Raw genomic sequence first — 27027 nt, 5'->3', positions numbered from 1 at the left:
ATTTAGGTCCAGCTTTCAACTTTCAGAGGGAGCTGAGAGATGACAGCGCCTTTCAGTGAAAACTCATTAAGTCGGAGGGCTCAGGCAGAGGCAGGGTTGGTTCTGCCTGGCTGTGGGTGCGGCAAGCATTTTGGAGGCAGGGAGGAAAGGATGGACATGTTATTCACTGTAGGAAAGACAGGTCTCAGTGAAGTCAGCGCAAAGAGACTCCGAAAACCTGCTTTTGAGGTGCTCCAAGCTCTCCCCATCCCCTCACCGGTCATTTCATAGAGCTTTGTGAAATCAGATAGCAATCACAGAGGTAACGCAGAGCCAGGCTGGAGGAGTCCATCTGCAGGGAGGATTTCAGACACGGCCCTGGGTCATACCTGTCCTTGAGGGGCGAAGGACAGGACAGAGTTTTTCTGCTTTTTCCTGTCTGATCTCCAAAAAGGCCAGGAAAGTTTGTGCTCGCCTCTGAGGTGTTTCCTCAGAGGATTCCTGCATTTTCTTCAGGAATTCTCCTCGGTGTTCCTCCAAGGCCTGGGATGGCTGGCAGAGACCCAGATCTGAGCTTGCCCGGGGGGGATCACACCAGCACCTCCACCCAGCAGGAGGGAAGACCTGAGCCAGGTTCTCTGCTGACTTTCCCCCCTCACTTCCCGAAATCTGACTTGGCGAACGCCTGCATGGTGCCTTGCACCACCGGGACACCCAGCAAGAAGGTGCCGTCCCTGCCCCTCAGTGTAACCCTCTGCCAAGACCAGCAAGTGTAGCACAACCAACCCTTATGCCCCCCTGCCCTTCCCTCGACGGGACCCATGGGTCTCCCGGGGCCCCTGCGAGGCAGGAAGCGGGGGGGCTGGGGGGGTGGGATGCTGCTCCCCGGTGTCCCCGCCGATGCACTCGGGCGGCACAGCCGCATCCATGCAAATGCCTGCGCATATGCGCAATAAATTAGCACGCACGCTAATTTATGCAAACGCAGGGAACCGTCTGGGGAAGGGGCGGCCCGTCCCGCAACGTCGGTGCCGCCCCCGGTATAAGGCGGCGGCGGGGCAGCCGGCCCGGCGGTGCGGAGCTGCGGCAGCCCGGGGAGAGGCAGGACCGGCGGCGGCGGCGTCATGGTGAGTGCCGGTCCCGGGCCGCCCCCTCCCTCCGGTCCCGCGGCTGCTCCCGGCAGGGGGGGAAGGCCCAACGGGACCCTTCCTCGGAGCATGTTGCGACCCGGGAGCTTCTCAGGGGTGGGCTCCCTGCGACCCCCGCAGCTGTGGGCGGGGGTACCGGCTGTGCCCGCCCCACCTCTGCCGGGCTGCAGCCTTTTCGGAGCTGCTCCCCCCACCCCCGCACCCGGCAGCCTCCCCCTTTTGAGCATCCCCCTGCGCCGGTGTGAGCTTCTAGCTCCTGAGTCCGGGGCAAGGAGGCCACTAGCCAAACCCCACCGACTCTCACCTCTCCTGTCACCCTTACCTTTCCTGTCACCCTCTCTGCCTTTTCGTAGCGACGGTTCCTGCCCACCTCCCGCGGTAACATCTCTGGCTGCTGGGCTTGCTCCCAATCTGCCAGGGCCCCCAGGTCGTGCGCCTGCTGCTGAGCCCCGGGAGCAAGATGCAGCTTCGCCCACTGCCCCGCACCGTGGGTGCGGGTGGGCATCACTGTGGGTGAGCCCTCGGGCTGCCCTGCAGCCGTGGTCCTGCCCTCAGCTCTGGCTCCGGAGCTCTCTGTCCGCTCTGGAGAGCGTCCCAGTCCCAGTGTGCCCAGGCACCCTGCCCGCTGCCCCTGCCTGCACTCCCTACCCCTCCTGAGCCAGGCCTTGCTGTGAAGAAGGCTGAGTCTGCTGGGCTCTGCCTGGCGCTGCTGCTCCCGCGCCTCTGCCCAGCCTGCCAGCGCTGGGTCCCACCAAGCTGGTCCTGGGTGCTGCATGTTGGTGGGATAAAGTGCGGTGATCGGCGTAACCCTCTGCCCCCAGCTCTGATTCGCAAGGTCCTGGGCCGGGGAGGGGTCCTTTCTCCTCTTGTCTTTCTTGTGACCATCCAGAGGTGCTTGCAGCTGCGTTGGTGTTTGCTGTGCCTTTCTGCTGAGGAACCTGGAGCTTCCTCAGGACTTACCATTGGCTCTTTGGGTTACAAAACCTTTATGGACCTTCTGGGAGGGATAATGGGGGTGTTGCTTTGCTGCTCCTTGCACCTCAGCTTTGGGAAAGGTGGGGAGACAATGCTGGCTCTCACCATGGGTATCAAGGGCTTATTTTTCTGTCATCCCTCACTGTCACTGCTGCCTCTGAAATGCAGCACCAAAAGCGCCCTAAATGTGGAGAGCCAGGACTTGCTGCGACCTGCGCAACTTCCTCGGAGGGCAGTGGCTGCCGCCCTCCAGAGCGCAAAATGGCTGGCTCCACCGGCTTCCTGCCAGCTGACTCACAGCGGGGCACACATGGCTATGGAAATCCGGTTTGGTTTGGATGCTCCTCTGCCTTGGTTGTGCCTGATGACGCATCCAAGTCCTTGGCAACAGCAGGGCTGAGGGGGTGAATATTTTGGCTCTTGTCGAAAGGGCTGCAGCCTCTGGGATGCCTCACCTGGAGGGAGCGAGGCTGCAGAGCCCACCTCAGCCTTGCTTACCCTGAGGGACCTGAGCTGCCCTTGAAGCCCTGTGCTAGGGGACCCTCCCACCTCAGCCCTTCAATTCAGTTAAGAAGTGCAGCTAAGGCTTCCTCCTCCTCCAGAGCTAATTTAGGGAAGCTGAGCCTCAGAGCACGGTAACTGTTCACTGTTGCGAATCCTCTCCCCTTGTTGGGCACCCATCCTCAGTGCTGTCAGCTCCTCAGCTCCCAGCACCCAAGTGATGCTCTGTCACCTCAGCTCGCAGCCCTGTTGTTGAGGTAGCAACTGGGGCTGCAGCAGCTGCTGCAGAGCTCCAGCCTTCAAGCCAAGTGGGTGTTTGGGCAACGGAGACGATGCTCACTGGGGGGAGCTTCCCAGGACTGTGGGTGGGGGGAGTCCATGGAACGCGCTGGCCTGGTGTCTCTGGCTCCAGACATCGGGTCTCCATCTCCCTGAGCCGAGCAGTGCCATGATGGGAGGCAGAGCAGCAGATTTGGCAGAGGGCAGCAGGTGGCAATGAACACAAGGCAGCCAGCCTGTGGGGCAGCGTGGGTTGCGCAAGCTGACGAGGGCCTGAGCTGCAGCGATTGCGTTTGTGGTCCCGGCTGGGATCTGACCCTGCCTCCCCCTCCCCAGCGCGAGTGCATCTCAGTCCATGTCGGCCAGGCCGGCGTCCAGATGGGCAACACCTGCTGGGAGCTGTACTGCCTGGAGCACGGCATCCAGCCCGACGGGCAGATGCCCAGCGACAAAACCATCGGTGGAGGGGATGACTCCTTCACCACCTTCTTCTGCGAGACCGGGGCTGGGAAGCACGTCCCGCGGGCCATCTTCGTGGACCTGGAGCCCACTGTGATCGGTGAGTGCACCTCAGTTGGGCAGCAACAGCGGTCACTGTCTCTGGGAAGAAACCGCTGCAGGGCAGTCCCTAGGGTGGCTCCTGCCACCTTTCCTCTGGGCCAGTTAGACAATCTCTGACATTGTGTTAACCTCTCCTAGATGAGGTACGGGGAGGAGTCTACCGCCAGCTCTTCCACCCTGAGCAGATGATCACTGGCAAGGAGGATGCTGCCAACAACTATGCCCGTGGGCATTACACCATCGGCAAAGAGATCATCGATCAAGTGCTGGACAGAATCCGGAAGCTGGTAGGTGACCGCAGAGAGGGGCATGTGTTCCCTTGTGCTGGGCTCCAGCGTTCACCTGGGGGTAGGAGCATGGGGTAAACCTGGGAGGGATCTGTAGCCACCTAAGCAGAAGTCTGAAATTTCCCTCCAGCAAAGTCAGTGCTCAGAGGAATCTTACTTGACTCTCTCCACAGGCTGACCAGTGCACAGGATTGCAGGGATTCCTCGTGTTTCGTAGTTTCGGAGGTGGAACTGGCTCCGGATTCACCTCCCTGTTGATGGAGCGACTCTCCGTTGACTACGGCAAGAAGTCCAAGCTGGAGTTCTCCATTTACCCTGCACCACAGGTCTCCACTGCCGTGGTGGAGCCCTACAACTCCATCCTCACTACACACAGCACACTGGAGCATTCGGACTGCGCCTTTATGGTGGACAATGAAGCCATCTATGACATCTGCCGCAGGAACCTGGACATCGAGCGCCCAACCTACACCAACCTCAACCGCCTCATCAGCCAGGTTGTTTCCTCCATCACAGCATCACTGCGATTTGATGGGGCCCTGAATGTTGACCTGACCGAGTTCCAGACCAACCTGGTGCCCTACCCTCGCATCCACTTCCCCCTGGCCACCTATGCCCCTGTGGTTTCAGCTGAGAGAGCTTATCATGAGCAGCTGTCAGTGGCTGAGATCACCAACTCCTGCTTTGAGCCAGCCAACCAGATGGTGAAGTGTGACCCTCGCCATGGCAAGTACATGGCCTGCTGCCTGCTGTACCGCGGGGATGTGGTGCCCAAGGACGTCAACGCTGCCATCGCCACCATCAAGACCAAGCGCAGCATCCAGTTTGTGGACTGGTGCCCCACGGGCTTCAAGGTGGGCATCAACTACCAGCCACCCACGGTGGTGCCAGGAGGGGACCTGGCCAAGGTGCAGCGCGCCGTCTGCATGCTGAGCAACACCACAGCCATCGCCGAGGCCTGGGCCCGCCTGGACCACAAGTTTGACCTGATGTACGCCAAGCGAGCCTTCGTGCACTGGTATGTGGGTGAGGGCATGGAGGAAGGGGAGTTTTCGGAGGCACGGGAAGACATGGCTGCTCTGGAGAAGGATTACGAGGAGGTGGGCCTGGACTCCTACGAGGACGAAGAAGAGGGCGAGGAGTAGAGAAGCCCCTGCCAAAAAAGGACCATGCTCCTTCCCCGTGTTACCTGCAGAAACCCTTTGCAATAAACCATTTCAGAGCCTCTGTGTCTCCCAGTAGCCCCCCAGCTGTATTGGTTTCGTGCCAGGTCAGGTGTGTGGTGAGTGCTTCAGCTCTGCTGCTGGTGCTGCTATGCTTCCTCCCAGCGCTCTGCTCCAGCTCCGGCTTGTTCCCCGTGCAGGTAAGAGCCCTGTGCCGGGGGGATATGGCCAGGACAGGCAGTATGCTCTGGCAAAGTGCCCAAGCACGTCCATCAGAGGGATCTGGAGGATGTGATGGGAGGTCCTCTGTCTGTGAGCGCCTCTGCCCACTTCACGCCTGCCCTGCCAGTGGTCTGCCACCCCCCTGGGGCACCTGGCCCCATGCTGCCTGCCCCAGCTCATCTTCTTCGTCATCCCTGTGCTAAGCCCTCTCCCTGCCCTGCTCGGCAATCAGGATTCCAAACACCAGCTCCTGGCCTGAGCTGCAAACTGGAGATTTCTGTTACCCATTATCCAGCACGCCGGGTCCAGAGATTAATTCTCCCTGCTTTCCACTAATGCTCCAGCTGTATTGACTCACAGGGGCTGTCCTCCCCTGCCCTCCTCCTCCCGTCATGCACCCGCGTCAGCTGGAGGGGAAAGTGTGAGCCAGCACCCAGCTGCACCAGTTCCTGGAGCGTGGCCAGGCACTCGTCCCACTGCGCAGGGCTCCTGGCGCTGCTCCCCGTGCCCGTGACCAGAGCCCTGGGCTCAGACTGAGCGGTGCCTGTGGCTGCACCAGGGCAGGAGTTGCTGCCCCTCACACTGGGCACTGCTCTGGTCCCACTGCAGAGATGCCTTCACCCTGTGTCTTCAGGGAGACCTGACCCTCCTGTTCCTTTTTTCTTGGAGATTATCCTGCATCTCTGCTCTGGACCCCTCTGCAGAGGGACACAGCAGTTTCTCCTGGCGTGCTCATGGCAGAGCCCACATTCCCATGTGACCCCAAGCCCTGGCAGCAAGGACAGAGCCCTCTCCTTGCCGCAGGCAGCGTGCAAGGCTGGGGCGCTGGGTTCTGCTTTGCCTCCAGCCGGTAGCCCACACATCCTCAGCAGCAGGACCAGCCCCAGCCTCAGCAGGTAGAGAGGCTTCTCTGGGCATAACAGCAAACGGGCTGCAATGACTGGTTTGTTTTTTTTTTAGCAGCTGGGCCAGCCCCCCAGCCCAGGTTTGCCATGCTGATCTACAGTCTCACGGAGCAGTGCGGCATTGCCTGCCTGTCCCCACCGCAAGGGAAGGTCGGCCCTTGGCCTGGGGGTTCCAAAATCGCTGAGGTGGCAAAGGGAGGTCTGGGGGTACACTGGGCTCCAGAGCCTGATGTGTATCTCCAACACGTTTCTCTTCTTTTCTCCTGGGTGGCCTCGGGGTGTCCCTAAATCCCAGGGGGGCTGCAGTGCGGGGTGGCTGGTGGCAGAGCAGGGTAGGGGCTGCGGTACCTGCTCGTGCCCCCCATCCTGGCGGCTGAGCACCCTCTGTGCCCCCTGAGGGCTGGAGCCCAGACCTCCTGCTTGCAGCCTGGCCGGATGCCCCCGTTTTCCCTCCCAGCAGAAAAAGGAGAGCACCCCTTGCACCCTCGGGGTCCCTCCGCGGCCGAGAAGGGACCCACGCAAATTCCGTCTGCCCTCCGGAGCGGGCCCTCCCGCCTCGTATGCAAATGTACCCAAATGAAGGGGGCGTAGCGACAGCAAGCCCCTCCCACCTATAAGAGGGCGCTGCGGAGGGGATTGCAGCAGCCGCCGCAGCTCCGCGCAGAGCCCCGTCGCACCGTGCCGCCGGGAGAGCCCGGACCCCCAGCCGCAGCATGGTGAGTGCGGGGCGGTGCGGCGGGGAGGGGGCCCGGCACCCCCCCACCCCGCACAGCAATGCCGGGCACGGCGGAGCCGCCGCTCCGCGCCCCCTCCGTGACCTTGGGCAGCCCCACCGGCCCCTGCCCGGGGGCAGCCGTGCCCCCCCGCTGCTTCTTACCCCCCCCCGTCGTCACCGGACCCGGGGCGCCTGGGTCCGTACCCCCCGCCTCCGCAGGAGGGGTGCGTTGGGAATGGTGGGCGGGGGTGACCCCTCCGGCGGGGAACGGTGCCCGCGGACGGACGGGGACAGCTGTCGGGGGCGGAGGCGCCAGCCGGGTACCGGAGACCGGAGCTGGGCGCTCGTCGGGCCCCCCTCACCGCACCCCGGGGCAGCGGGTGCCCCGTCGGGGCTGGCGGCGGGGAGCGGGCACGGGGGTCCCATCCGTCCTGTCCCGGGGTGGTCTGGCAGCGGCGGAGCGGGCCGGAGCCCCTGTCCAAACCGGGCAACCGCCGCTGCCCTCGCCGGGGGCCGGGACTATATTTAGCGGCTCGGTAAGGGGACGGGGCCGTGCCAGGAGGCGCAGCGCAGCGCCCCGCCCGCCGTGGTCCTGACCAGGCTCTACCGGGGACCCTGCCCCGGGCGGCCCTTCCTCCTGGCCGGCTGAGCCTGCCACATCCTCCCGGAGGGGTCCTTGTGCCCCCCCACCCCGTCGCTGGAACGGCTTAGAGCGCTCCGCGGTCGGGGAACACGGGAGCAAGAAGCCCCGGGACCCTCAGGCTTGAGTTGTGGTGTCCTGCCCCGGGGGGAGAGCGGGGATGCTGGGGGTAGGAGAGGAGGGGTACCAGAGGTAGGGACCAAGGATGCCGAGGCTGGAGGAGGAGGAGTGCCGGGATAGGGACCAAGGATGCCGGGGCTGGCACAGCAGGGATGCCAGGGGTGGCAAAGCAGGCCTGCACCTGCAGGACGGGAGTGCAGGAAGCACATCTCCAGCTCGGAGCCCACTCCCCAGCACTTATGGGGGTTTTGCAGCATGGGGCTGGGGCTGCGTAGCCCAGGGAGTCTCTACGCTGCCTCAGAGAGTGCTGGGCTTCACTGCCAGCCCTCCGCTGGCTGCCCCCCACATCCCACAGACCCCTTGCCCCAGAAGGCTGACTGCTTGCCTGGGTCCAGAGCAGCAGGTGGGTGGGGGGTTCCCCGGTGTTGGCTGCACCTCATGGTTGAAGTATGTACCCGTGCCAGCTCAGGACCTCATCAGGCTGCCGTGGCATGGGGAAGGTGTCAAGGCTGCCGGGGAGCCTGACAGGGTGGCTGGGTCGGGGGAAGCTGGGCCAGGCTCTGCTCCCCACGCTGCTGGAGGACAGCCCCAGCCAGCGTCCATGGGGCTGGTGGCTTCCAGAGTGGGTTGAGCGGGAGGGATGCCAGGAATGGCTCCGGAGCCTGCATGGTGCCAGTGCATGGCTGAGGGCGATGAAAGCTGTGTGGAGACCCTCGGGGTTGTGTGGGAGGTCACCCAAAGGAAAACGGGCACCTTGGGGCTGCTGGTGGGGCAGGTCCTGTGCGGCTGGCCGTGGGGCACTGGCACCAGGCAGAGCCCTCCCTGGGGTGGATTGGGCAGAGCCGTGCCGGGGTCTGACCCTGCCTCCCCCTCCCCAGCGCGAGTGCATCTCAGTCCACGTCGGCCAGGCCGGCGTCCAGATGGGCAACACCTGCTGGGAGCTGTACTGCCTGGAGCACGGCATCCAGCCTGATGGGCAGATGCCCAGCGACAAAACCATCGGTGGAGGGGACGACTCCTTCACCACCTTCTTCTGTGAGACCGGGGCTGGGAAACATGTCCCGCGGGCTATCTTCGTGGACCTGGAGCCCACTGTGATCGGTGAGTGCTGGAGTCTGCACAGCCCTGGCTGCAACGCTGGTGCTCGTGGTCTGCTGGCAGCATCTTGTACTGGGTTCAACCTGAGAGCTCTCCTTTGCCCGGGGAGAAGCCACAAACCTGAGCACCAGCTTTTATTCCTGAAGTGTCCTAGAGGCAGCGGCGCTGGTAGTCTCTGCTACCACATGTGCAAGGGAGAGAAACCAGCCCAACCGGCATGGCAGCTCCTGCCGGGGACAGGCAGCTCCTGATGGGTGGGAGAAGCGCAGGGAGGTGGCAGCAACCTCCATCTGCCAAAGAAACCTGATGCCGGTGGTGGCCTTGCTGACGTGTGGGTCCTTGGCTGCACTCTCTGCAGGCGGGGCTGGGAGGAGCGCAAGGGATGGGTGCTCGAACACACTCAAACCTACAGCCTGCGCCAGGCTCAACCCTCCCCTGCTCTCTCCTAGACGAGGTTCGGGCTGGAATCTACCGCCAGCTCTTCCACCCTGAGCAGCTGATCACCGGCAAGGAGGATGCTGCCAACAATTATGCCCGCGGGCACTACACCATCGGCAAAGAGATCATTGACCAAGTCCTGGACAGGATCCGGAAGCTGGTAGGTGACTGCAGAGAGGGGGACATGTCCCCTTGAGCAGGGCTCCAGCATCCAGAAAGCCCTGTTGTGCCCTGAGAGGCTCTGCAGCTCATATGGCAGGGATGGACCAGGTCTTGAAGGGCTTCTGAGCAGTCAGATGTTCACAAGGAAATCCATCTCAGAGTAATCTCATGCATCTCTCTCCCCAGGCTGACCAGTGCACAGGATTGCAGGGATTCCTCGTGTTTCACAGCTTTGGGGGAGGAACTGGCTCCGGATTCACCTCCCTGTTGATGGAGCGGCTCTCCGTTGACTATGGCAAGAAGTCCAAGCTGGAGTTCTCCATTTACCCTGCACCACAGGTCTCCACTGCCGTGGTGGAGCCCTACAACTCCATCCTCACCACCCACACCACCCTAGAGCACTCGGACTGCGCCTTTATGGTGGACAATGAAGCCATCTACGACATCTGCCGCAGGAACTTGGACATCGAGCGCCCAACCTACACCAACCTCAACCGCCTCATCAGCCAGATTGTCTCATCCATCACAGCGTCGCTGCGGTTTGATGGGGCCCTGAATGTTGACCTGACCGAGTTCCAGACCAACCTGGTGCCCTACCCTCGCATTCACTTCCCCCTGGCCACCTACGCCCCTGTCATCTCCGCAGAGAAGGCTTATCATGAGCAGCTGTCAGTGGCTGAGATCACCAACTCCTGCTTTGAGCCAGCCAACCAGATGGTGAAGTGTGACCCTCGCCATGGCAAGTACATGGCCTGCTGCCTGCTGTACCGCGGGGATGTGGTGCCCAAGGACGTCAACGCTGCCATCGCCACCATCAAGACCAAGCGCAGCATCCAGTTTGTGGACTGGTGCCCCACGGGCTTCAAGGTGGGCATCAACTACCAGCCACCCACGGTGGTGCCAGGAGGGGACCTGGCCAAGGTGCAGCGCGCCGTCTGCATGCTGAGCAACACCACAGCCATCGCCGAGGCCTGGGCCCGCCTGGACCACAAGTTTGACCTGATGTACGCCAAGCGAGCCTTCGTGCACTGGTATGTGGGTGAGGGCATGGAGGAAGGGGAGTTTTCGGAGGCACGGGAAGACATGGCTGCTCTGGAGAAGGATTACGAGGAGGTGGGCCTGGACTCCTATGAGGACGAAGAAGAGGGCGAGGAGTAGAGAAGCCCCTGCCAAAAAAGGACCATGCTCCTTCCCCGTGTTACCTGCAGAAACCCTTTGCAATAAACCATTTCAGAGCCTCTGTGTCTCCCAGTAGCCCCCCAGCTGTATTGGTTTCGTGCCAGGTCAGGTGTGTGGTGAGTGCTTCAGCTCCGCTGCTGGTGCTGCTATGCTTCCTCCCAGCGCTCTGCTCCAGCTCCGGCTTGTTCCCCGTGCAGGTAAGAGCCCCTGAGTCCACTCCCTGGGACTGTGGCATACATCCCACCCCTCTCACTGCTCCAGCCAGGGGTGGGTACTGCTTCCTCATGTGGTAGGTATATGGCCCCGTGGCCCTGTGTTGTGTCCTGGAGCCCAGGGGAGCAGATTTAGGCTGAGCAGGGAAAAAAATCCGCAGCTGCTGGGACTTCTCAAGCGCAGCCAGAGGGTAGGTGGGCTTGTTCCTGAGGAGATCGGTTGAAGCAGTGGGAGCAGCCTGGCACCCCTGTCCCCGTGGCCACAGTGCGGGACAGAGGCATGCCTGGCTCTGCGGTGCAGCGGCTGCACCCCCAAGGGCATCCTGCGCGGCATGAACCCCTGTGGCTGCTTTTCTGCTGTGTGGTGGCAAGAGGATTAAAGGAGGGGAACGCTCCCTGTGAAACGGCTTGTCTGCATCTTTTTTTTAACCTCTCCCTCTGCGGGCAGCTGAACGGCTGTGTGTCCCAGTGAGCCTCTCCAGCCAAGGGTGACTGTGCCATCCCCTGGCTCTGCTCACCCTCATGGGAGCAGGGCTGCTGCCCCTTTCCCCCAAGCTCTGGCATCTCCCCAGCCTGGACACCCACCTTGGGCAGCCAAGAAGCTCTGCCTGTACCCCCACCACCGTCTGCCTGCCTGCGCTGTGCTGAGCCCCCTTCCCACGGTGCCCAGCCGCAGAGGCTCTGAGCAGCGGCGCCTGGCTCCAGCTCCAGCTTTGTGTTTAACTCCCATTGGGAGCGCGCTGAGGCCAGGGATTAACTTTCCCTGCTTATTGCTAACGCTCCAGCCACACTGCCCTGCCGGGGCTGTCCTCCGCTGCCCGTCCCCTCTGGCAGGGCTTGGCTGCTCGACCCAGACAGCGTGCCCTGCTCTCCTCGTGCCCCCGGTGGAACCCCCTCCCCACAGACAGGGACACGTCCACACCTCCACGAGAACATCTTTTACTCCCAACACAAGGCAACACTGGTGCCGAGAGCAGCGGCGGAGCGGGCGCCAGGCCCCCCGCCTTGCTGCAGCACCGCACCGGGACCGCAGCTCTGTCTCGGGCAGGAGTGACCCCTCTTGGGGCGCAGAGCTGCAGGGCCACGGCTGCCATCACCCAGGGGCGGTCCCACAGCATCCCCCTCTGCAACCCCTCAGGGAGGCAGTGGCCGATGAGGGCCCCGTGTTTAGCCGCTGGTCACACGTCCACAGTCCTGGGGCACCCAGCAAGTCCCGGGCAGCAGCTTCCAGGGCACAGCACACTCCAAATCCAACACACCTCCGGCACAGAGCAGCAGCTCTCCCTGGAGCACAGCAATCCCCTCTGCAACAGGAGCAGGGCAGCTGCTTTTCCCCTGGCTCATCCTTGGGGCACATCACCACCATGGGGTGGGATGGGCTCAGATCTGCGTGGTGTCCTGGCCCGCCGGTGCTGGCAGCAGCCCCTCCAGCTGGTGGAGGACATCATCTATACTGGGTCGCTCCTGGGGGTTCAGCGTCATCATGGAGGACAGCAGGCGCTGCAAGGCAGCCGAGTACCTGGAGAAAAGGCAGCAAGGGGTGGGGGGGTGTGCATGGTGTGCAGCACAGGGGACTGTCTGGGAGCAGAGTTGCCCTCCCCAACCCCTCACCTGGTCGTGGGGGGCACAGTGATGGGGTTCTGCACTGCCAGAGCTACGCTGTCACCCTTCTGGAAGACGGCGTCGTAGGGGCCCTCCCCAAACATCATGCAGTACAGCACGCAGCCTAGGGACTGGAGCATGGTGGGGTCAGGGCAGCCCCGGGGGCGGGGGGCTAGGGACCAGGGGACCGGATCCTTACCCAGATATCTGTGCGCTCATCTATGACGCACTGGCTCGGCACCGTGAAGAGCTCGGGGGCGCGGTAGGAGATGGTGCAGCGTTGAGCAGCCCAGTCCTGCAGAGAGGAGGGTGAGAACGGGGATGAAGGGTTCAGGGCAGGGACAGGCCAGTGGGACAATGTCCCAGGGCACCCACCTGCACAGCCATGGCCTCCCGAGAGCTGTTGACTTCAATGCGAGCTTGGTTCATGGAGCCCAGGTCCATCAGCACAGGCCGGTCGTCCTCATCCAGCAGCACGTTGGTGGGCTTGAGGTCCCTGTGGGGATGGATGTCACCAAGCGCCCACTCAGCCCCCTGCCAACCTCTCCTCCACAACTGGGGCTGCTAGCCCCCCACCTGTGTGCGTAGCCCTTGCTGTGGATGGCTTGCAGCCCACGGCAGATGCCATGGAGGATGAGGAGGATCCGCTGCTCTGGCATGAAGGTCCCTTTCTCTCGCAGTGCTTCTACCTCTCTCCAGAGGGTTCCCCCCTGGCAAATGCAAGCAGCCAGCTGCCAGTGCCGCTCCCAGCAGCAAGGGGGTGGGGGCAGCTGGGGGAGCCCCCCCTCACCTTTACGTATGGCAGGAGCAGCCAGGCTTCATGCTTGGCGCCCTTCTCCACCATGCAGTGGGCCACCAGGCGCAGGATGTTGGGGTGGTCGAAGAGGCCGTGCATCTCCACCTCGTGCAGGGCGGCCTGGCGGTCCTCCTTGTCGTGGCACAGGATGCGTTTCAGGGCGTAGAAGCGCCCATCCCGCAGCCCCTCCACCAGGTCCACATAGCTGAAGCCCCTGAGAGGAGCCAAGCGTGGCATGAGCTGGGTGCCCCGCTGCTGCAGCATCCGCGTCGGGGCCTTGTGCCCAGCCTCAACCATGAGCACCCCAGAGAGGGGGGCAGAGAGTAGCAGGTGCCTGCACCCCTCTCCATGGGAACCCCCCGAGGCATGCCCCCCCCACCCTGAGGGCACCTGCCAGGCACCCAAAGCACACTCCCTCTGCAGGAACAGCCCCACTGTCCCAATCACCCCCACTCCTGGCTGTGACCGACTCCTGCCGCCCAGCACGAGAATTCTCCCCCATGCACAAACACCCCCTGTGCTCAAGCATCTCCCCGCCATGCCCTAGCATCCCCCCCCACACCCAAGCGTATCCCCCGACGCCTGAGCATCCGCTATGCCTGAGCATCCCCCCCCGCCATGCCCGAGCATTCCCCCCGTGCGCGAGCATCCCCCGCACGCACAAGCACCCCCACGCCCCAGCATCCCCACCCTGTGCCCAAGCATCCCCCCCACTCCCGAGCACCCCCGCACGCACAAGCACCCCCGTGCCCGAGCATCCCCCCGTGCCCCAGCACCCCTTATGCCCAAGCACCCCCCCCGTGCCCGTGGACCCCCCCGACCCACCCCGTGCCCCAGCCCCCCGCGCACCCCTCTGCCAGCCGGTGCAGCAGCAGGTACCGCACGCCCCCCAGGCTGATGGTGCCGCGGGAGCAGACGCACAGCGCCTGCCCCATCGCCCCCCCCGCGTCATCGCCCGCCGCCGCGCGTCACCCATTGCGTCACCCGCCGCGTCACGCACCGGGCGGGGCTCTGCAGCTGTGCCGGTCCCCCGTGCGGCCGCTGCGGGGCTCCCTCCTGCCGGGTGGGCGGGCTGCGGGCTCGCCGCGCACTGTGACCGGGGTGGGACGCGGTCTCCCCGGCTGCGAGCGGTGGTAGCGGCAGCCCCGGAGCCGGTCCCGGTGAACCGAGCCTCCGGGCAGGGGACAGAGACGGCGAGGCCACCCCCGCGGGGCTCGTCCCCGTGGGCATGACCCCCCCCCCACACCCCGCCCCGCACCCTGCCCTGGGGCATGTCCCGGACACCCTTGTCAACTGCTCTGTCACCAGCTGTGTCACCAGGCTCCGGCCCTCGCTCCAGGGACGTTTTCCATCCCTTCCGACGGCAGCAGCACCCCCCCCTCCCCAGAGCTATAACCGAGGTTTCCATCACCACCTCTCTGATGGAACGAGGGGGCTAAGCTCCCTCGAAGGCGTTGTGTCCGGTGGCGACATTTTTACGAGGCTCCTCGTCCCTCCACACGTGCCACCCGCCACCTCGGGTGGAGCTGGCGTGGGCAGTGGTGTGCTGCCTGCACCCCTTGCTGGGTGGGCTTTGAGTGGGGTGGTGTGCGGGGGGCCAGAGCCACCCACCCCCTATCCCACTCCCCGCCCCCCGCCCCAGCTGCGCTGCTGTTCCAGCTGTTTGCACTTAGGACCTGGAGGCAGCGCCCAGCCAGCGGGATCATGTGATGGTGGCGTCCACGTCCCCTTCGTCCCCCATCCCGGGCCTGCCGAGCGCCCAGCGAGGATGCGGCTGCCGGCTCTCTCCCTGCTGCTGATGGCGGGGCTGCTGCACACGCAGGTTAGCAAACACGGGTGGGAAGTTCGGGAGAAGCGCAGGGCGTTGAGCTGTGAAGGACCCGGTGGGACGGCCCCGGGATCCGCCTTACCTTCCTCCCCGTGTCCCTGCTCTTCCTGCTATGGCTCTCTTCTGCTGCAGCCCCCGCGTCCCGCTCCAGTGTCTCGCTTGCCCTCCCAGCTCGCTCCCTGCCCTCCCAGCATCCGTCCCCAGTAGCACCCGTCCCCCAAAATGCCACCAGCTCAGCTGCAGGCTGTTGGATTAGCAAGGGGGAGGCCATTGGGCAGTGCAAATGGCTGCTCTGCTTGTCCCTCCTGCTCTCCCAGGACAGTGTGGTCCCTGCCTTGTCCCTGAACCGAGGATGAGGAGGGTTATCCCCCCCCCAGGAACCAGCACCCGTCAGTCCCTGTCCCAAGGAGTGTGGGAGTGGGTGGTTGGGCTTGGGGAGGGTCTGCAGTCCGCCAGCGCTGCCCCTCTCCTGCAGGCGTCACCCCCGGCACGCTCCTTCCAGCTGGATTATGAGGAGAACTGCTTCCGCAAGGATGGTGTCCCTTTCCGCTACATCTCGGGCAGCATCCACTACGCCCGCGTCCCACGCCCCGCCTGGAGAGACCGGCTCCTCAAGATGTACATGAGTGGGCTCAGCGCCGTGCAGGTGTAAGCGACAGGGGCAGCCCTGACAGCCCACAGCCACCACGGCCTGTCGGGGTCTCTGGGGTCCCCAGAGTAGGGACAGAGGCAAGGGTGTTGTCTGATCCTAGGGAGCTGGGACCAGCCCTTGCACTGGGCTGACTGGGACCCCTACCAGTCCCAGTCCAGCCCCAGTTGCCATCCCCACCCCAGGCTGGAGGCTGCTTCCCAGGAGCAGAGAGACCAGCCTGTGGGACGGTTCCCCATAGTGCCAGGGTGCCCTTAACCCCCGCGTGCTGACCTCCCCTCTCGCCCCAGCTACGTCCCCTGGAACTACCACGAGCCGCTGCCGGGGATTTATGACTTTGCTGGGGACCGGGACATAGAAGCCTTCCTGGACCTGACAGCAGAGCTGGGGCTTCTGGTCATCCTGCGGCCGGGGCCCTACATCTGTGCGGAGTGGGAGATGGTGAGCCCCCACCCCCAGGCCTGGGACAGAGGGGTCACAGGTGGCCTGGGAAGGGCACAGCAGGGTTGGCCCTTCTGGCCAGCACACCGACCCCGGTGCCACAGCAGCCGTGCCCAGGCTGCCGCTCTGCAGGGCGTGTGCCGCTCTGTTGGCGTGCATTAGCGTTGCAGCAGCCTGGTTTCGGCTGCGTGCTGGCCCGGTTTGCTGAGCAGTTTCTCTCTCTGCTGTGGGTGTTTCTTCAGGGTGGCCTGCCAGCCTGGCTGCTGTGGAAACCAGACATCGTCCTGCGCTCCTCCGACCCCAGTGAGCCTCAGCATGGGGCTCTGCCCATGGTGTCGGTCCCGGCATGCTGGTCTCTCTCCGTGCACCTGCCAGCCCTGCTGCGTGGTCTCTCCCATCCTCTTCTCCATCTTTTGTAGTTTGTCCTCCACCTCCGCTTCCCCGTGGTGCTCAGCTCTGCCCTGTTTGCTCTGTCCCCCTCCTGGCAGGGCTGGCTGTGGGTGGGCTGGGGGGACGCTGCGGCCAGGCTGAGCTGCCCTCTCTCCCCCCAGCCTACCTGGCAGCTGTGGACTCCTGGCTCCACGTCCTGCTACCCAAGATCAAACCACGCTTGTACCAGCATGGGGGGAACATCATCAGTGTGCAGGTAAGGTGCTGTGGGACCCGGCTCCCTACCCTGCTCTGGATCATCTTTGGATGTGCCCCAAAAAGCCACTTGTACCCCCTACACCATGCCCTAATCAGGCACAGCTCTTGGATAAATCCCTCCCAACCTCTGGACCTGGACTTAAATCCAAGGGCTGGCACTCTGCCACCACCCTGGTGTAATCTGAGGGACGCTGGTAGAGATGGGGGTCATAATGGGGCTGGAAGGTCAGACTTGGGACACGCCTGGGGGCTGTCACGAGATGTAATGATGTTGGGAGGGAAGGGGGGACCTGAGTGCTCATCCCAGTGCGCAGCGGGACCTGGCTGCAGCCCTGCCATGTGCGTGCTGCGTGTCAGCCCCTGCCCTGCTCGCAGGTGGAGAACGAATACGGGAGCTACTACGCCTGCGACTACGAGTACCTGAGGCACCTGCTGGGCTCCTTCCGGGCGCTGCTGGGGAGCGAGGTGCTGCTCTTCACCACCGACAGCACGCGGCTGGAGGAGCTGCGCTGCGGCTCGCTGCCGGGCCTCTATGCCACCATCGACTTCGGGCCAGGTACCCCTACAGAGGAGGAGGAGGAAGAGGAGGAGAGGGGATGGGGGTCCCAGCCCCGTCCTGTTCCAACCTCCCTTCCATCACCTCCACAGGCTCCAATGTGACGGAGGCGTTTGGTGCCCAGCGCTGGGCTGAGCCGAGGGGGCCCCTGGTGAGCTTGGCATGGGTGCTGTTGCAGGGGAAATGACCTACAATGGCTTTGGGGTGGCAGAGGGGCTGGTGGGGGGCGAGGCAAAGAGAGGTGCCAGGGCCAGGCTGCAGGAAAGCAGAGGGGATGTGGCTGACAGAGGGGTGACAGTCCCTTTCTCCCCCAGGTGAACTCCGAGTACTACACGGGCTGGCTGGACTACTGGGGGGAGGCACACGCCAGCACCAGCTCGGGGCTCGTGGCCCGGGGGCTGGAGGAGATGCTGCAGCTGGGAGCCAATGTCAACATGCAAGTAGTCAGCTGGTGGGGGGCACAGCCTGGGGAGGGCGATGCCTTTTGCCAGCATTGGAGTGGGCATCGCCGCTCACCTTCCTCCCGCAGGGCTCGGGCAGGGGGAGGCAGGCAGGGCTGGGACTGTGGGGGCAGCGCCCAGTGAACCCCCGGTGGGTCTGTGGGGTGTGACAGGGCTCTCTGGGGTGTCCCGTAGGTACATGTTCCACGGGGGAACGACCTTTGGCTACTGGAGCGGTGAGTAGGGCCCTGCCCTGGGGAGGGGGGGGGCACACTGCAGAGCTGGGGGGCTTTCCTTGGCCATCCCCGAGGAGTCTGCTTTAGGCTACAGTTCTGGCCCACAGGGCAGGCTGACACACACTCAAGGGGCCCCTGAACTCAAGCTTGTCCCCCTCTGGAGACTCCTTTTATCCCCAGGCAGAGACCCCCAGTTCTGGGTTGTGCCCTGCCATTGCCCTGCAGCCAGCCTGAGGCTGGGGTCCATGCCCTGGGCTCTGCCAGAGTCCCTTCCTCCAGCACCCATCACTTCCCTGGCCAGGTGCTGACTTCAAGGACCAGTATAAACCAGTGACCACCAGCTATGACTATGATGCCCCCCTCTCGGAGGCAGGAGACTCCACCAAGAAGCTGTTTGCCATCCGCACAGTCATCAGCAAGGTGCTGAGCCTGGCAGGAGGAGGGGGACAGCACTGGGCACTGCTGCCTGTGCCAGGGAAGTGGGGACACAAAGGGACCTGGCAGGGCAGGGGACATCTCCCTGCTCACATCGGGGGGCAGCTGACAGTCTGCTGTTCAGTTCCAGCCCCTGCCAGTCGGTCCGATGCCACCCGCCACCCCCAAGCACGCCTACGGCTGGGTGGCCCTGCGGAAGGTGAGCGCCTGCCCCGAGGGCTGGGCTGCCCTTGCCTGGCACTGCCCGGCTGCCCTGTCCCCATCCCTCTCTTTGCAGTATGCCAACCTCCTGGATGTCTTGGACGTGCTGTGCCCCTCCGGGCCCATCCAGAGCCAGTTCCCCCTCACCTTTGAGGCCATAAAGCAGGTGAGAGGCTGGGTGCAGTGGGGGACACTGGGGGAGATGCTCCTAGGCTTGTCTGCCCTGCCCTGGCTCCAGGGTGGAGCGGCAGAGCCCTTCTCCACCCCCGTTTCCCTTTCTGTGCCACTCCACTGTGTCCTGCAGGCCCATGGCTTTGTGGTGTACCGCACACAGCTGCCCCGGGACGTCCTGGACCCAGCCACGCTGGGTGCTCCTCCCCACAGCGTCTGCGACCGCGGCTACGTGATGCTGCAGCAGGTGAGGCTGCGGGAGCACGCTTGTCCCTGGCCCAGCACCCAGGAGGGCTCTGGGACCTGGTGGCAGCAGGGCCATGCCATGCCAGGGTCTCCAGGACAGGCAGGGTGCTGAAAGCCAGTGAACACTTGTCGGGTATCCCTCTGGCTAAAATTTGCCTGGTTTGGGAGTGGAGGGCAGCCCTGGTCTGGCTTGGGGCAGAGGGAGGCAGTAGGATGCTACACTGGCAGGCTGCCGGCAGCGTTCAGGGCAGTGGGGTCTGAGCACGGGGTGGCAGTGCTGACCCTGTGGCTGCAGGAGTACCAGGGGACACTGGAGCGGGATGGGCAGACGACGCTGCATGTGACAGGCAAAGCAGGGGACACCTTGGACGTGCTCCTGGAGAACATGGGCAGGATCAGCTTCGGGGCCAACACCAGTGACTTCAAGGTGAGGAGAGAAGGCCCTGAAGCTGTGGAGATGGCCTGGCCATACACCCCTCTCCTGCCACCTGTGACACACCCCAGCCACAGTGGGGTCAGCCCCAGACCTGCTCCCTGGTTAATCTCACACCCTCCCCTGGCAAACCTGCCAGGACTATGATAAGGCTGTGAAATCAGCAGCTCTGGGGAAGCCAAGCATCCTCCTGACCGTGGCAGACCCTGCTGCCTCATTTTCCCTCCTGCTCCATCTCAGGGCTTGCTGGGGAACCTCTCCTTGGACTCCAGCCTTCTCAGCAACTGGCTGATTTACCCCCTGGCCATAGACACTGTCATCCAGCAGGGCTGGCCCCACGCTGCCCTGCCGAAATCAAGCAGCAGGGGCAGAGAAGGGCCAGCCTTCTACACTGGGACCTTCGAGACCCCTGGCATTGCCTGGGACACCTTTGTGAAGTTCCCAGGTTGGAGCAAGGTAAGGTGCTGCATAGCTGTGAGAGGAGGTGAGGGTGGAGTGGGGCACAGCTCAGTCCCATCTCCATCTTCCAGGGCCAGCTGTGGATAAATGGCTTCAACCTGGGCCGGTACTGGCCCCGCCGTGGGCCCCAGCAGACCCTCTTCGTGCCCGGCTCGGTGCTGCACGTTGGCCGCCCCAACAACATCACAGTGCTGGAGCTGGAGGGAGCACCCCCTACCCCTCTCTTGCTCTTTCTTGACCAACCCCTTTTCAACAGGACCCTCAGCCGCAGCACCGCGGCCACAGAATAAACACTGGGCTGCCGGGCACTGGCATCGCCTCTCTTTGGGTCTGCAGAGATGGCAGGGGGCTGGTGAAGCACCAGAGGAGACGCCACAGTACCCTAGGAAAGGGGCACATGTCCTGGCATAGAGATCCTGCCCTCCTCTGGGAACAGACAGGGTCTGTGCTAAGGAGAAATGGGCCTAGGACTGAGCTTCTTTTTCATGTTAATCCCACTTGTCCCAGATAGTTCCAGTTCTCATGCTAATGGCCCCCACACCTAGGGGGTCAAGGCACCTCTTTATTGACAATGCAGGCAGAGGAGGTAGTTGCTAACGTGATACGGCTGAGACACCGAGGGCATCCAGGAAAGCAGAGGGCAGAGCCCAGGCATGGCTGCAGGCAGCTCAGGGCTGCGTGGTGTGGATATGTCAGGATCTGTCCCACTGCCATGAGCAGCAGCCTGTGAGGTAGCCACAAGAAAAGCCAGCAGTAAGAGGCCCCAGCTGGAGCTGGTCCACAGAACAGTCCTGCCCCTCACACTAGCACGTAGGGATCTCTTGGTTGTAACGTTCCCAGAGTCATCATCCAGAGTGACATTCTTGCCCTGATCTTTGCCACAGTTGCCTCTGCGAGTGACATGGTCAGCTCAGTCCTTCCAGCCGGCACTGCTCCACAGGCTCTCCCTCGCCGCGCGGCCAGCGCTCAGCCATGTCCTCACCATGTTGGTCCTCGGCAGGTGGCAGCAGTCCCCAGCTTTACGTGTGGCCAGCCCGGGCCCGGCGGTGGGTTTGCAGGCAGACCGTGGAGCAGAAGGAGAAGTCGAGGTAATGAAAAGGGATCCGGCCCAGCAAGGACTCTCCACAATGCCAGCAACGGCTGCAGGGAACAGCACAGGTGGCCATAAGCAAAGCGGATGCTTGCGAGAGGGTTAGAGGAGCAGAGAGGATTCACCGCCTGGGCTGCGACGTGAGACAGCAGCAGCCTGAGGGAGCTGGGGCTCCTCTGGTCCTGCAGGGCTCACCCAGCAGCCCAGCCAGGACACACTCCCAGAAGGCAATGCTGTGTGGGGCGAGGTACGTCGAGGCAGGCTGAACAAGGGGGAATTTGGCCCCGTACGGGGTTGTAAAGCCCCTGCCTAGGTCAGCGCAGGCAGGGCTGGCTGCCCACAAACCCATGGGGTGGCACAGGGAAGGGAGGTGGGATGCAGGGTGAGTGGCACAGGAGCAGCTGGGGGACTGGCCTGCCATAGATCTGGCTGCAAGTGGATCAAGTTGTCCTTTCAAAAATATTTCAGGGGCAGGGGAAGAGAGAAGACTTAGATGGGCACTGCTGGGAATTGAGTGGACTGGAATAGCTTTAGACTGGAAATGAGAACTGGAGCAAGAAGAGCAGGGAGCAGCTGCGCTCATGTGGGAGTTTGTCTGTGGAGCTGTGCTGCTGGGGCTGTTACCTGATGTTGGCAAGAGTTATGCCAGTGTCCTGCAGCTGCGCAGCCAGTCTCCGCTCGGCAGCCAGGGCCCTCTGGGGAGCAGAGAGACAGCTCAGTGCCCCCCAGCCCTTGGGAGCTGCTGGGCCCAGAACCCACCACATTGGCACTGCCCCAGCCAGGCTCGATCCCATCCCCCATGTGTAGTCTCACCTTCTCCCTGTCAGACAGGGCTGCGAACCACTGCTTCTCTCCCTGCTCCTTCTCCCAGCGCTGCCGCTCCTCCCGCTGCGCCTGCTCCCGCTGCTTCCGCTGGGCTTTCTGTGCCCGCTTCTTCTCCAGCTTCTTGGCCTCCATCTCCTGCGTCAGGGGCCCTGGCACCTGAGGGCAGAGGGCAGTCAGCATCTCCCACTGAGCCAGGGGCAACGGCACGAGTGGGTGAGGGGCGCTTTGCTCTGGGGTCCCCCAGTCCCTGGAAGGCAAGGGCAGAGGGCAGGCACTCACCTTGGCGCGGTTGTAGTCATACTTGTCTGGATGGTCCACCATGAACTTGCGGAAGGCGTTGCGGGTTGGTTTGTCAGCAGAGACGCAGTAGGGGGTCCTGTCTTGACTGTCTCTGCAAGACAAGGAAGACCCACTCACCCTGCCACCTTACTGCCTATGTCACACTGTGCTGTGAGCCCAGTGACTCCCCAGGGATGTGCAATGGGTAATGCAGGCCAGGGTATCGCAGCCAAGGCGGGGGAAGTTGCTTATCCTGACACCAGAGTCCCCCAAATCCTCCCATTCTCGCATCTCAGACATGCAAAGTGTGGCCTCATCCATGCCCTCTGAGATGCCTAACAATAAACCTGGGAGCACTTCTGGGCAGTGCCCACCTGCCGCTGTGCCAGACCAGGCAGGCAGAGAGAACGGTGGTTCAGCTCTTAAGCCTCCTGTAACAAACCCAGATGTCCTGGCTGGGACACCAACCTTTGTCCCAGGACAAGGCTGGCACCAGTCTCCTGTGGCTGAGAGAGGAGGAAATTGCTGAGTTCCCACAGCGGGGCTGTGCTTGTCAACTGCTGGGCGCCCTGCGGCCGTACCTGAGGGCAGGGTCCGCCCCCGCCTCCAGCAGCAGGCACACAGCCTCAGCCTTCCCCGCACGCGCTGCCACGTGAAGCAGGGTGCAGCCACGCTCATCCACGGGCTGGTTGAGCAGGGAGTGGGATGTATCCAGGGGCTGTGTGCCCCCCCCATCTTCGCTGTCCCCTGGCAGGCCCCCGCTCTCTGGCACTCCCAGGAGGTGCCGCAGGGTGCCCACATCTCCTGTTTTGCAGGCGGTGAACAGGGCATCACGGAGCTGGGTCTGAGGGTCTCCTACGAGGGAAGAACAGGAGGGGAGTCGGACGGCTCCCTGGGCAGAGCAGTGCTCTGTCTGACTAGAAAATACACACAGTGCAGTTAAAGTATCGCCCTGCTAGCTGGATTTGGGCACTGCAGGATCTCCAGCACCTTCAGAGTCTATGACAATGTGCCGTGGCACTGCTGGGCACTGTTGGCAGCAGCTCAGCCCTCTCCTGAGACAAGACCCACTCCAATCCCCCCCAACACATCTGGCTCAGCCAGGTGCTGCCTGCCCCCCAGTTCAGAGCTACTGCTCTGAACACACGACTCACTCGAAGGCACGTGGCTGCACTACAGCCATCCCACACTCAGCTGCTCTGGGCACCTGCGTGACGATGTGCTCATCACCTCGCTGCAAAGCTACCAGTAAACAGGGCAGGCATCCACGCCGCCCAGTCCCTGACCTCACTCACCTCCATCACCCCAGGGAAGGGGCTCAGCCCCAGCCTCCCCTTGCAGCTCCACCACCAGCTCCAGGCCAGGCTGCCCACCCTCGGTATCATGGCATCCCATCTCTTCAGCACGGGGCCCTGCACACGGAGCACGTGGTGAGGAAGAGGGCCAGGGCCAGCCTGCACCCCAGCTGTGGCAGTTCCTTCCCCACCGCCTTCCTACACTGCCCCGGCCAGTTCTTCCCCTCACCTTTCTCCACCTTCTTGTCCCTCTTCTTCCTCCTTTTGCGGTTTCGCTTGGGCATCACTTCAAACTCCCGGAGGTCCAAGGTCCCCAGTGTCACTTCCACAATCTCCAGTTCCCCTGCAGGGCTTTCCTCCTCCTCTTCCTCCTCCTCCTCCTCTGGGGCTGAGGGGGGTGATAAGACAGGGGCTGAGGCCCCACACACAGCACGAATCACTTGGGACTCTCAGCCAAGCACACCCTGCCCTTCTCCTGTCCAGCACGAGGCCACGCTCTGCAGATCCCCACTGCGGTGCCAGGCTCTGTCACAGGGCTGCAAATCCGGTCCCGCACCGTAACACCAGACCCCCCTGCTTGCTCAGAGTCACGTCTGCCTCCATGGCTCAACTCACCCCTTGAGTCCTCCTGTGGGGGATCCACCTCTGCTTTCCGCTGCCTCTTCTGCCAGCCCTTCTGGGGGGACCGAGTGATGTCCTCCAGTGGCGTGTCCTTCCCTGGGTAGCAGGGGCGTTCCTGTCATTGCCTGGGGACATGGACCACCCCATGTCTCCAGGGATTGAGGGCTGGAGAGCTAGCACCTCCACCCCATAGGGCAGCATCCCCTAATGCACAAGGGACCACACCATCTGACCTGCTCTGACCCACAGGCACTGGGACTGGTCCCGCTCACCATACACATGCAGGCTGGCCAGCGTGGCATGGACTCGCAGCACCTCTCGCAGCGTGGCCCTGCGGGTGCTGAGGGGGATGTGGCAGACACGAGGGTCACCCCGGGTGAGGGGTGGGTTCCTGCCGCTGAAGAACAGCGCGTGGTTGTGACGAGGAGCCCGGAGGAAGATGCGTTGAGCTTCATTCAGGTGCTGTGCCCAGGCTGTCAGCAGGTCCTGAATATCCTGGGGAGGAAGGAGAGGCACTATGGGATCCTGAGCACACTGCATGGGCACAAGCAGCTCTAGAGCAGGGACAGACCTAGGACAGAGCAGCCTCAATTGGACCCTGACCCCCTTCTAGAGCTCACACCCCACCCACTCCCTCCAGCGGTGGCATGGTACCACCACACGGAGCCAGCCATGATCAGTCTCCCTGCTGAGAGCCCAGTGCTGTGGTGCGTCCTCACCTTCAGCAGCGCAGCCTCGTTGTAACGCCGCAGGGAGGCTCCGGCCGACCGGGGTGCCGACCCTGGGGTCTGGGCATCCCGTAGGCCCTGCGCTGTGCCCCGGCGGGCTCGCACCGTGTAGCGGTGGAAGGTCTTGTGCTCCTGCACCTGGGGGCTGCGGAGAGGGGCAGGCATTGAGCAACAGGGCCCCAGGTATGGACAGGAGGTGAGCTGATGCTCCTTGGAACCTGGAGGGCTTCTGGCTTGCCCCTACGGCCCTAAAGATTAACACTTCTCTTGCAGCACAACTGGGTTCAGCCAACTCTCAAGCAAAGACTAGGAGCCACAGCTGCCCAGGGTGCGGCAAGCACTGTGATGGAAGAGTAGGGAAGGGACAGCCATCCAACACCTAGCCCCACTTGACCGTGCCCAGAGGGGCAACCCCAGCTCTGTCCCCCTGTACTCACCCCCGGAACACAGCTCCTGCGAAGTGCCCACCGCCCATCATCAGCACAACCCAGCACGTGCTCGCGCTGAGGCTCTGCAGTGCTGCCGTCAGCTCCGCTGGCTCCTCGATGCCACCCTGATACACAGACACCCTTGCTAGCACCCACGGGATCACCTCGTTACATCTTGCTGTTCCCCAGGTCAGAGATCAGCCCCTCTGCTGGCACCAGAAGCAGGTTTCTGGAAGCACCTCAGAGCCAAAAAACAGGCTAACAGCAAGCCTGGGGCTCTGACCTGGCATCAGAGACCACCCTACCCATCATGGGACGTCGGGGACTGCTAGACAGAAGTCTAGGTCCCAGTGCCACCCACCTTCTCTGGGGTCCCTCTCCCAATAAGCTGGGCTGTGACTTGCCTTCCCGGTGCCCAGCACGCAGCGGTAGGCAGAGATGAGCTGGCCCTTCGCATTGCGGAGCAGCACCTTGTGGGAGCGCGGGGCCTGGGGGGTCCTGGGGCTGTCGCTGGCAGAGGGCAGCAACTCCGACTCACTGCTTGCATCGGAGCTCTCAGAGTCAGACCCTGAGATGCTGGAAACATCACCTGCAAGGGAAAGAAAATGAAGCAATGGAGTAGGGCAAAGATTAACCAACAGCCTTCCCAAAACTTTGCAGGTGACTCCAAGGGCTAGCCCACGACCCCAGAAATGTCCTGTCCAGTACCCTACATATCACAAGGGAGCTGTGGAGACAAGTCTGGGGCTCTGGGTCCCCAGGTATGCCTAGGCAGGGGCTCAGGTAGAACACTCTCCTCTAACAAGTCAGTAAGGCTCAGGACGGTACTGGATCCCCAAAAGAACCCACGGGGGCAGAATAAAGGGACCCTGAGCTCACAGAAGTAGCCAAGGGCTTCATGCCTGCAACAGCTCTGGTGAGGCTCCTGACAGCCTCTGGGCTCTGCTGGGGGCAGGCCCACTCCTCACCTGTGCGGGTCTTCTCCTCAAACACTTCTACCGGCAGCGCCCGGTGCCCCAGGAGTCGCTGCTTTAGGTTGAAGCGGTGCCAGTCAAGACGGTAGTGCTCGGTCTGTGGAGGAGAGAGGTGTGAGCCAGCAGGATCTTGGTGGTCCATGAAAACCCTTGCCACCAAAGGGCCTGAGGTGACAGACCCTGAGGGCTAAACTGGTGCTGGGACCCTGCACTGATCCTGACTGGAAGATCACGGTACATTAAGGAGTTAGCCATGTAACAGTTAACCTGAACAGGCACAGGCCTGCGCTGCACGTACCATTTATCTCCAGTAAACAACATTTTAAGTGACAATATACAGTCTGAGGCCAGATCTCAACAGGACACAAGCAGCGATGCTCCTGGAAGCAGCCAGTGCTGGGCTGCAGCACGCTGAGGCTGAGCCCCACTCCCACCTCAAGCTGGCCACTCGGCCCCACTCACCTGCTCCTCCCGGCTGCCAAACACCTGCCCACAGGTTGAGCAGCACATTCGCTCCGGCACCTCAGGGACTCCGTGGGCCTTCTCCTCACTGCCGGTGGCTGTGGGTTCCTCTGGAAGAACAGGAAAGGGCTGTGCACAGATGGCTTCCCAGGCTGCACCCCAAGGAGTGGAGCCTCCTAGGTCTCTTCTCAGCCACCCCAAAAGCCCTGTGGCTGTAGAAGGAGCTTCGAGGACCTTGGGGTGACACCAAGGAAAGCCCATTTACCCACCCACTGGGCAGCTCCCACGGCCAAGCTCCAGAGCAGCCACCCAAGCTGTGTTGGGGACACCGCTCCTTTTTCACGGCTTAGGGCTGGCAGACATAAGCGTGGCTAAATATTCCCCCCCCGCCACCCCCACGGAGCCCCACGCACCGTGGCTCACTGGTGCCGGCTCGGCGGCCCACGCATCCGCAGCAACTCCGGTGACGAGGGTCAGCCCGTGCAGGAGGACGGGGTCCTGGGCGGCCTCGAAAATCGACCTGCTCTCCGGGGCCGCCATCGCTGCTGCTCCCAGCGGAGGGGACAGCGCCTGAGCGACGGGCCTGGGCCTGGCCCCGGC

General features: G+C 63.1%; 5 protein-coding genes across 14 annotated transcripts; 3 read left to right on the top strand and 2 right to left on the bottom strand.

Moving 5' to 3' along the window:
* The first annotated feature begins 1022 nt into the window (after nucleotides 1-1022).
* Nucleotides 1023-4955, top strand: LOC104473537 (tubulin alpha-5 chain). The gene is made up of 4 exons (XM_086750442.1): nucleotides 1023-1106; nucleotides 3219-3441; nucleotides 3582-3730; nucleotides 3904-4955. The coding sequence occupies exons 1-4, from the start codon at nucleotides 1104-1106 to the stop codon at nucleotides 4873-4875; spliced, it is 1347 nt and encodes a 448-aa protein (XP_086606568.1). The 5' UTR covers nucleotides 1023-1103; the 3' UTR covers nucleotides 4876-4955.
* A 1691-nt stretch (nucleotides 4956-6646) lies between these two features.
* LOC104477669 (tubulin alpha-5 chain) lies at nucleotides 6647-10988 on the top strand. The gene is made up of 4 exons (XM_086750441.1): nucleotides 6647-6736; nucleotides 8374-8596; nucleotides 9043-9191; nucleotides 9380-10988. The coding sequence occupies exons 1-4, from the start codon at nucleotides 6734-6736 to the stop codon at nucleotides 10349-10351; spliced, it is 1347 nt and encodes a 448-aa protein (XP_086606567.1). The 5' UTR covers nucleotides 6647-6733; the 3' UTR covers nucleotides 10352-10988.
* Nucleotides 10989-11507: 519 nt separating this feature from the next.
* On the bottom strand, nucleotides 11508-14314 carry STK16 (serine/threonine kinase 16). 2 transcript variants are annotated; one of them, XM_086750780.1, is made up of 7 exons: nucleotides 13983-14314; nucleotides 12977-13196; nucleotides 12763-12896; nucleotides 12562-12682; nucleotides 12386-12481; nucleotides 12196-12317; nucleotides 11508-12103 (listed from the first exon to the last, which is right to left on the bottom strand). In XM_086750780.1, the coding sequence occupies exons 1-7, from the start codon at nucleotides 14210-14212 to the stop codon at nucleotides 11965-11967; spliced, it is 1062 nt and encodes a 353-aa protein (XP_086606906.1). In that variant the 5' UTR covers nucleotides 14213-14314; the 3' UTR covers nucleotides 11508-11964. The 2 variants fall into 2 exon arrangements, with proteins under 2 accessions (XP_086606906.1, XP_086606907.1); XM_086750781.1 differs by lacking the exon at nucleotides 13983-14314 and adding an exon at nucleotides 13832-13917.
* A 374-nt stretch (nucleotides 14315-14688) lies between these two features.
* On the top strand, nucleotides 14689-20033 carry GLB1L (galactosidase beta 1 like). Its single transcript, XM_086750782.1, is given in 18 exon segments — nucleotides 14689-14710; nucleotides 14713-14804; nucleotides 15286-15458; nucleotides 15750-15900; nucleotides 16143-16203; nucleotides 16452-16546; nucleotides 16924-17104; nucleotides 17197-17255; nucleotides 17419-17589; nucleotides 17592-17650; nucleotides 17740-17780; nucleotides 18082-18200; nucleotides 18340-18414; nucleotides 18493-18582; nucleotides 18721-18834; nucleotides 19129-19260; nucleotides 19507-19722; nucleotides 19797-20033. Coding segments are annotated over 18 exon segments (2067 nt in total). The 5' UTR covers nucleotides 14689-14691; the 3' UTR covers nucleotides 20016-20033.
* A 215-nt stretch (nucleotides 20034-20248) lies between these two features.
* Nucleotides 20249-27020, bottom strand: ANKZF1 (ankyrin repeat and zinc finger peptidyl tRNA hydrolase 1). 9 transcript variants are annotated; one of them, XM_086750770.1, is made up of 15 exons: nucleotides 26841-27020; nucleotides 26428-26537; nucleotides 25960-26062; nucleotides 25396-25580; nucleotides 25001-25116; nucleotides 24555-24708; nucleotides 24069-24330; nucleotides 23830-23931; nucleotides 23444-23626; nucleotides 23215-23331; nucleotides 22501-22774; nucleotides 21920-22031; nucleotides 21629-21826; nucleotides 21440-21510; nucleotides 20249-20865 (listed from the first exon to the last, which is right to left on the bottom strand). In XM_086750770.1, exons 1-15 carry the CDS (start codon nucleotides 26965-26967, stop codon nucleotides 20745-20747), a joined length of 2235 nt encoding a protein of 744 aa, XP_086606896.1. In that variant the 5' UTR covers nucleotides 26968-27020; the 3' UTR covers nucleotides 20249-20744. The 9 variants fall into 9 exon arrangements, with proteins under 9 accessions (XP_086606896.1, XP_086606898.1, XP_086606897.1 ...); XM_086750772.1 differs by having other exon boundaries at nucleotides 21629-21796; XM_086750771.1 differs by having other exon boundaries at nucleotides 23444-23602.
* Nucleotides 27021-27027: the final 7 nt, after the last annotated feature.

Source organism: Chlamydotis macqueenii, chromosome 6 (genome assembly GCF_036417535.1).
Source record: "Chlamydotis macqueenii isolate bChlMac1 chromosome 6, bChlMac1.mat, whole genome shotgun sequence".
In the NCBI taxonomy this organism is placed as follows: Eukaryota; Metazoa; Chordata; class Aves; order Otidiformes; family Otididae; genus Chlamydotis; species Chlamydotis macqueenii.
Note: the sequence above shows the minus strand (reverse complement) of the source record. Positions and strands in the feature narration are given on the sequence as shown.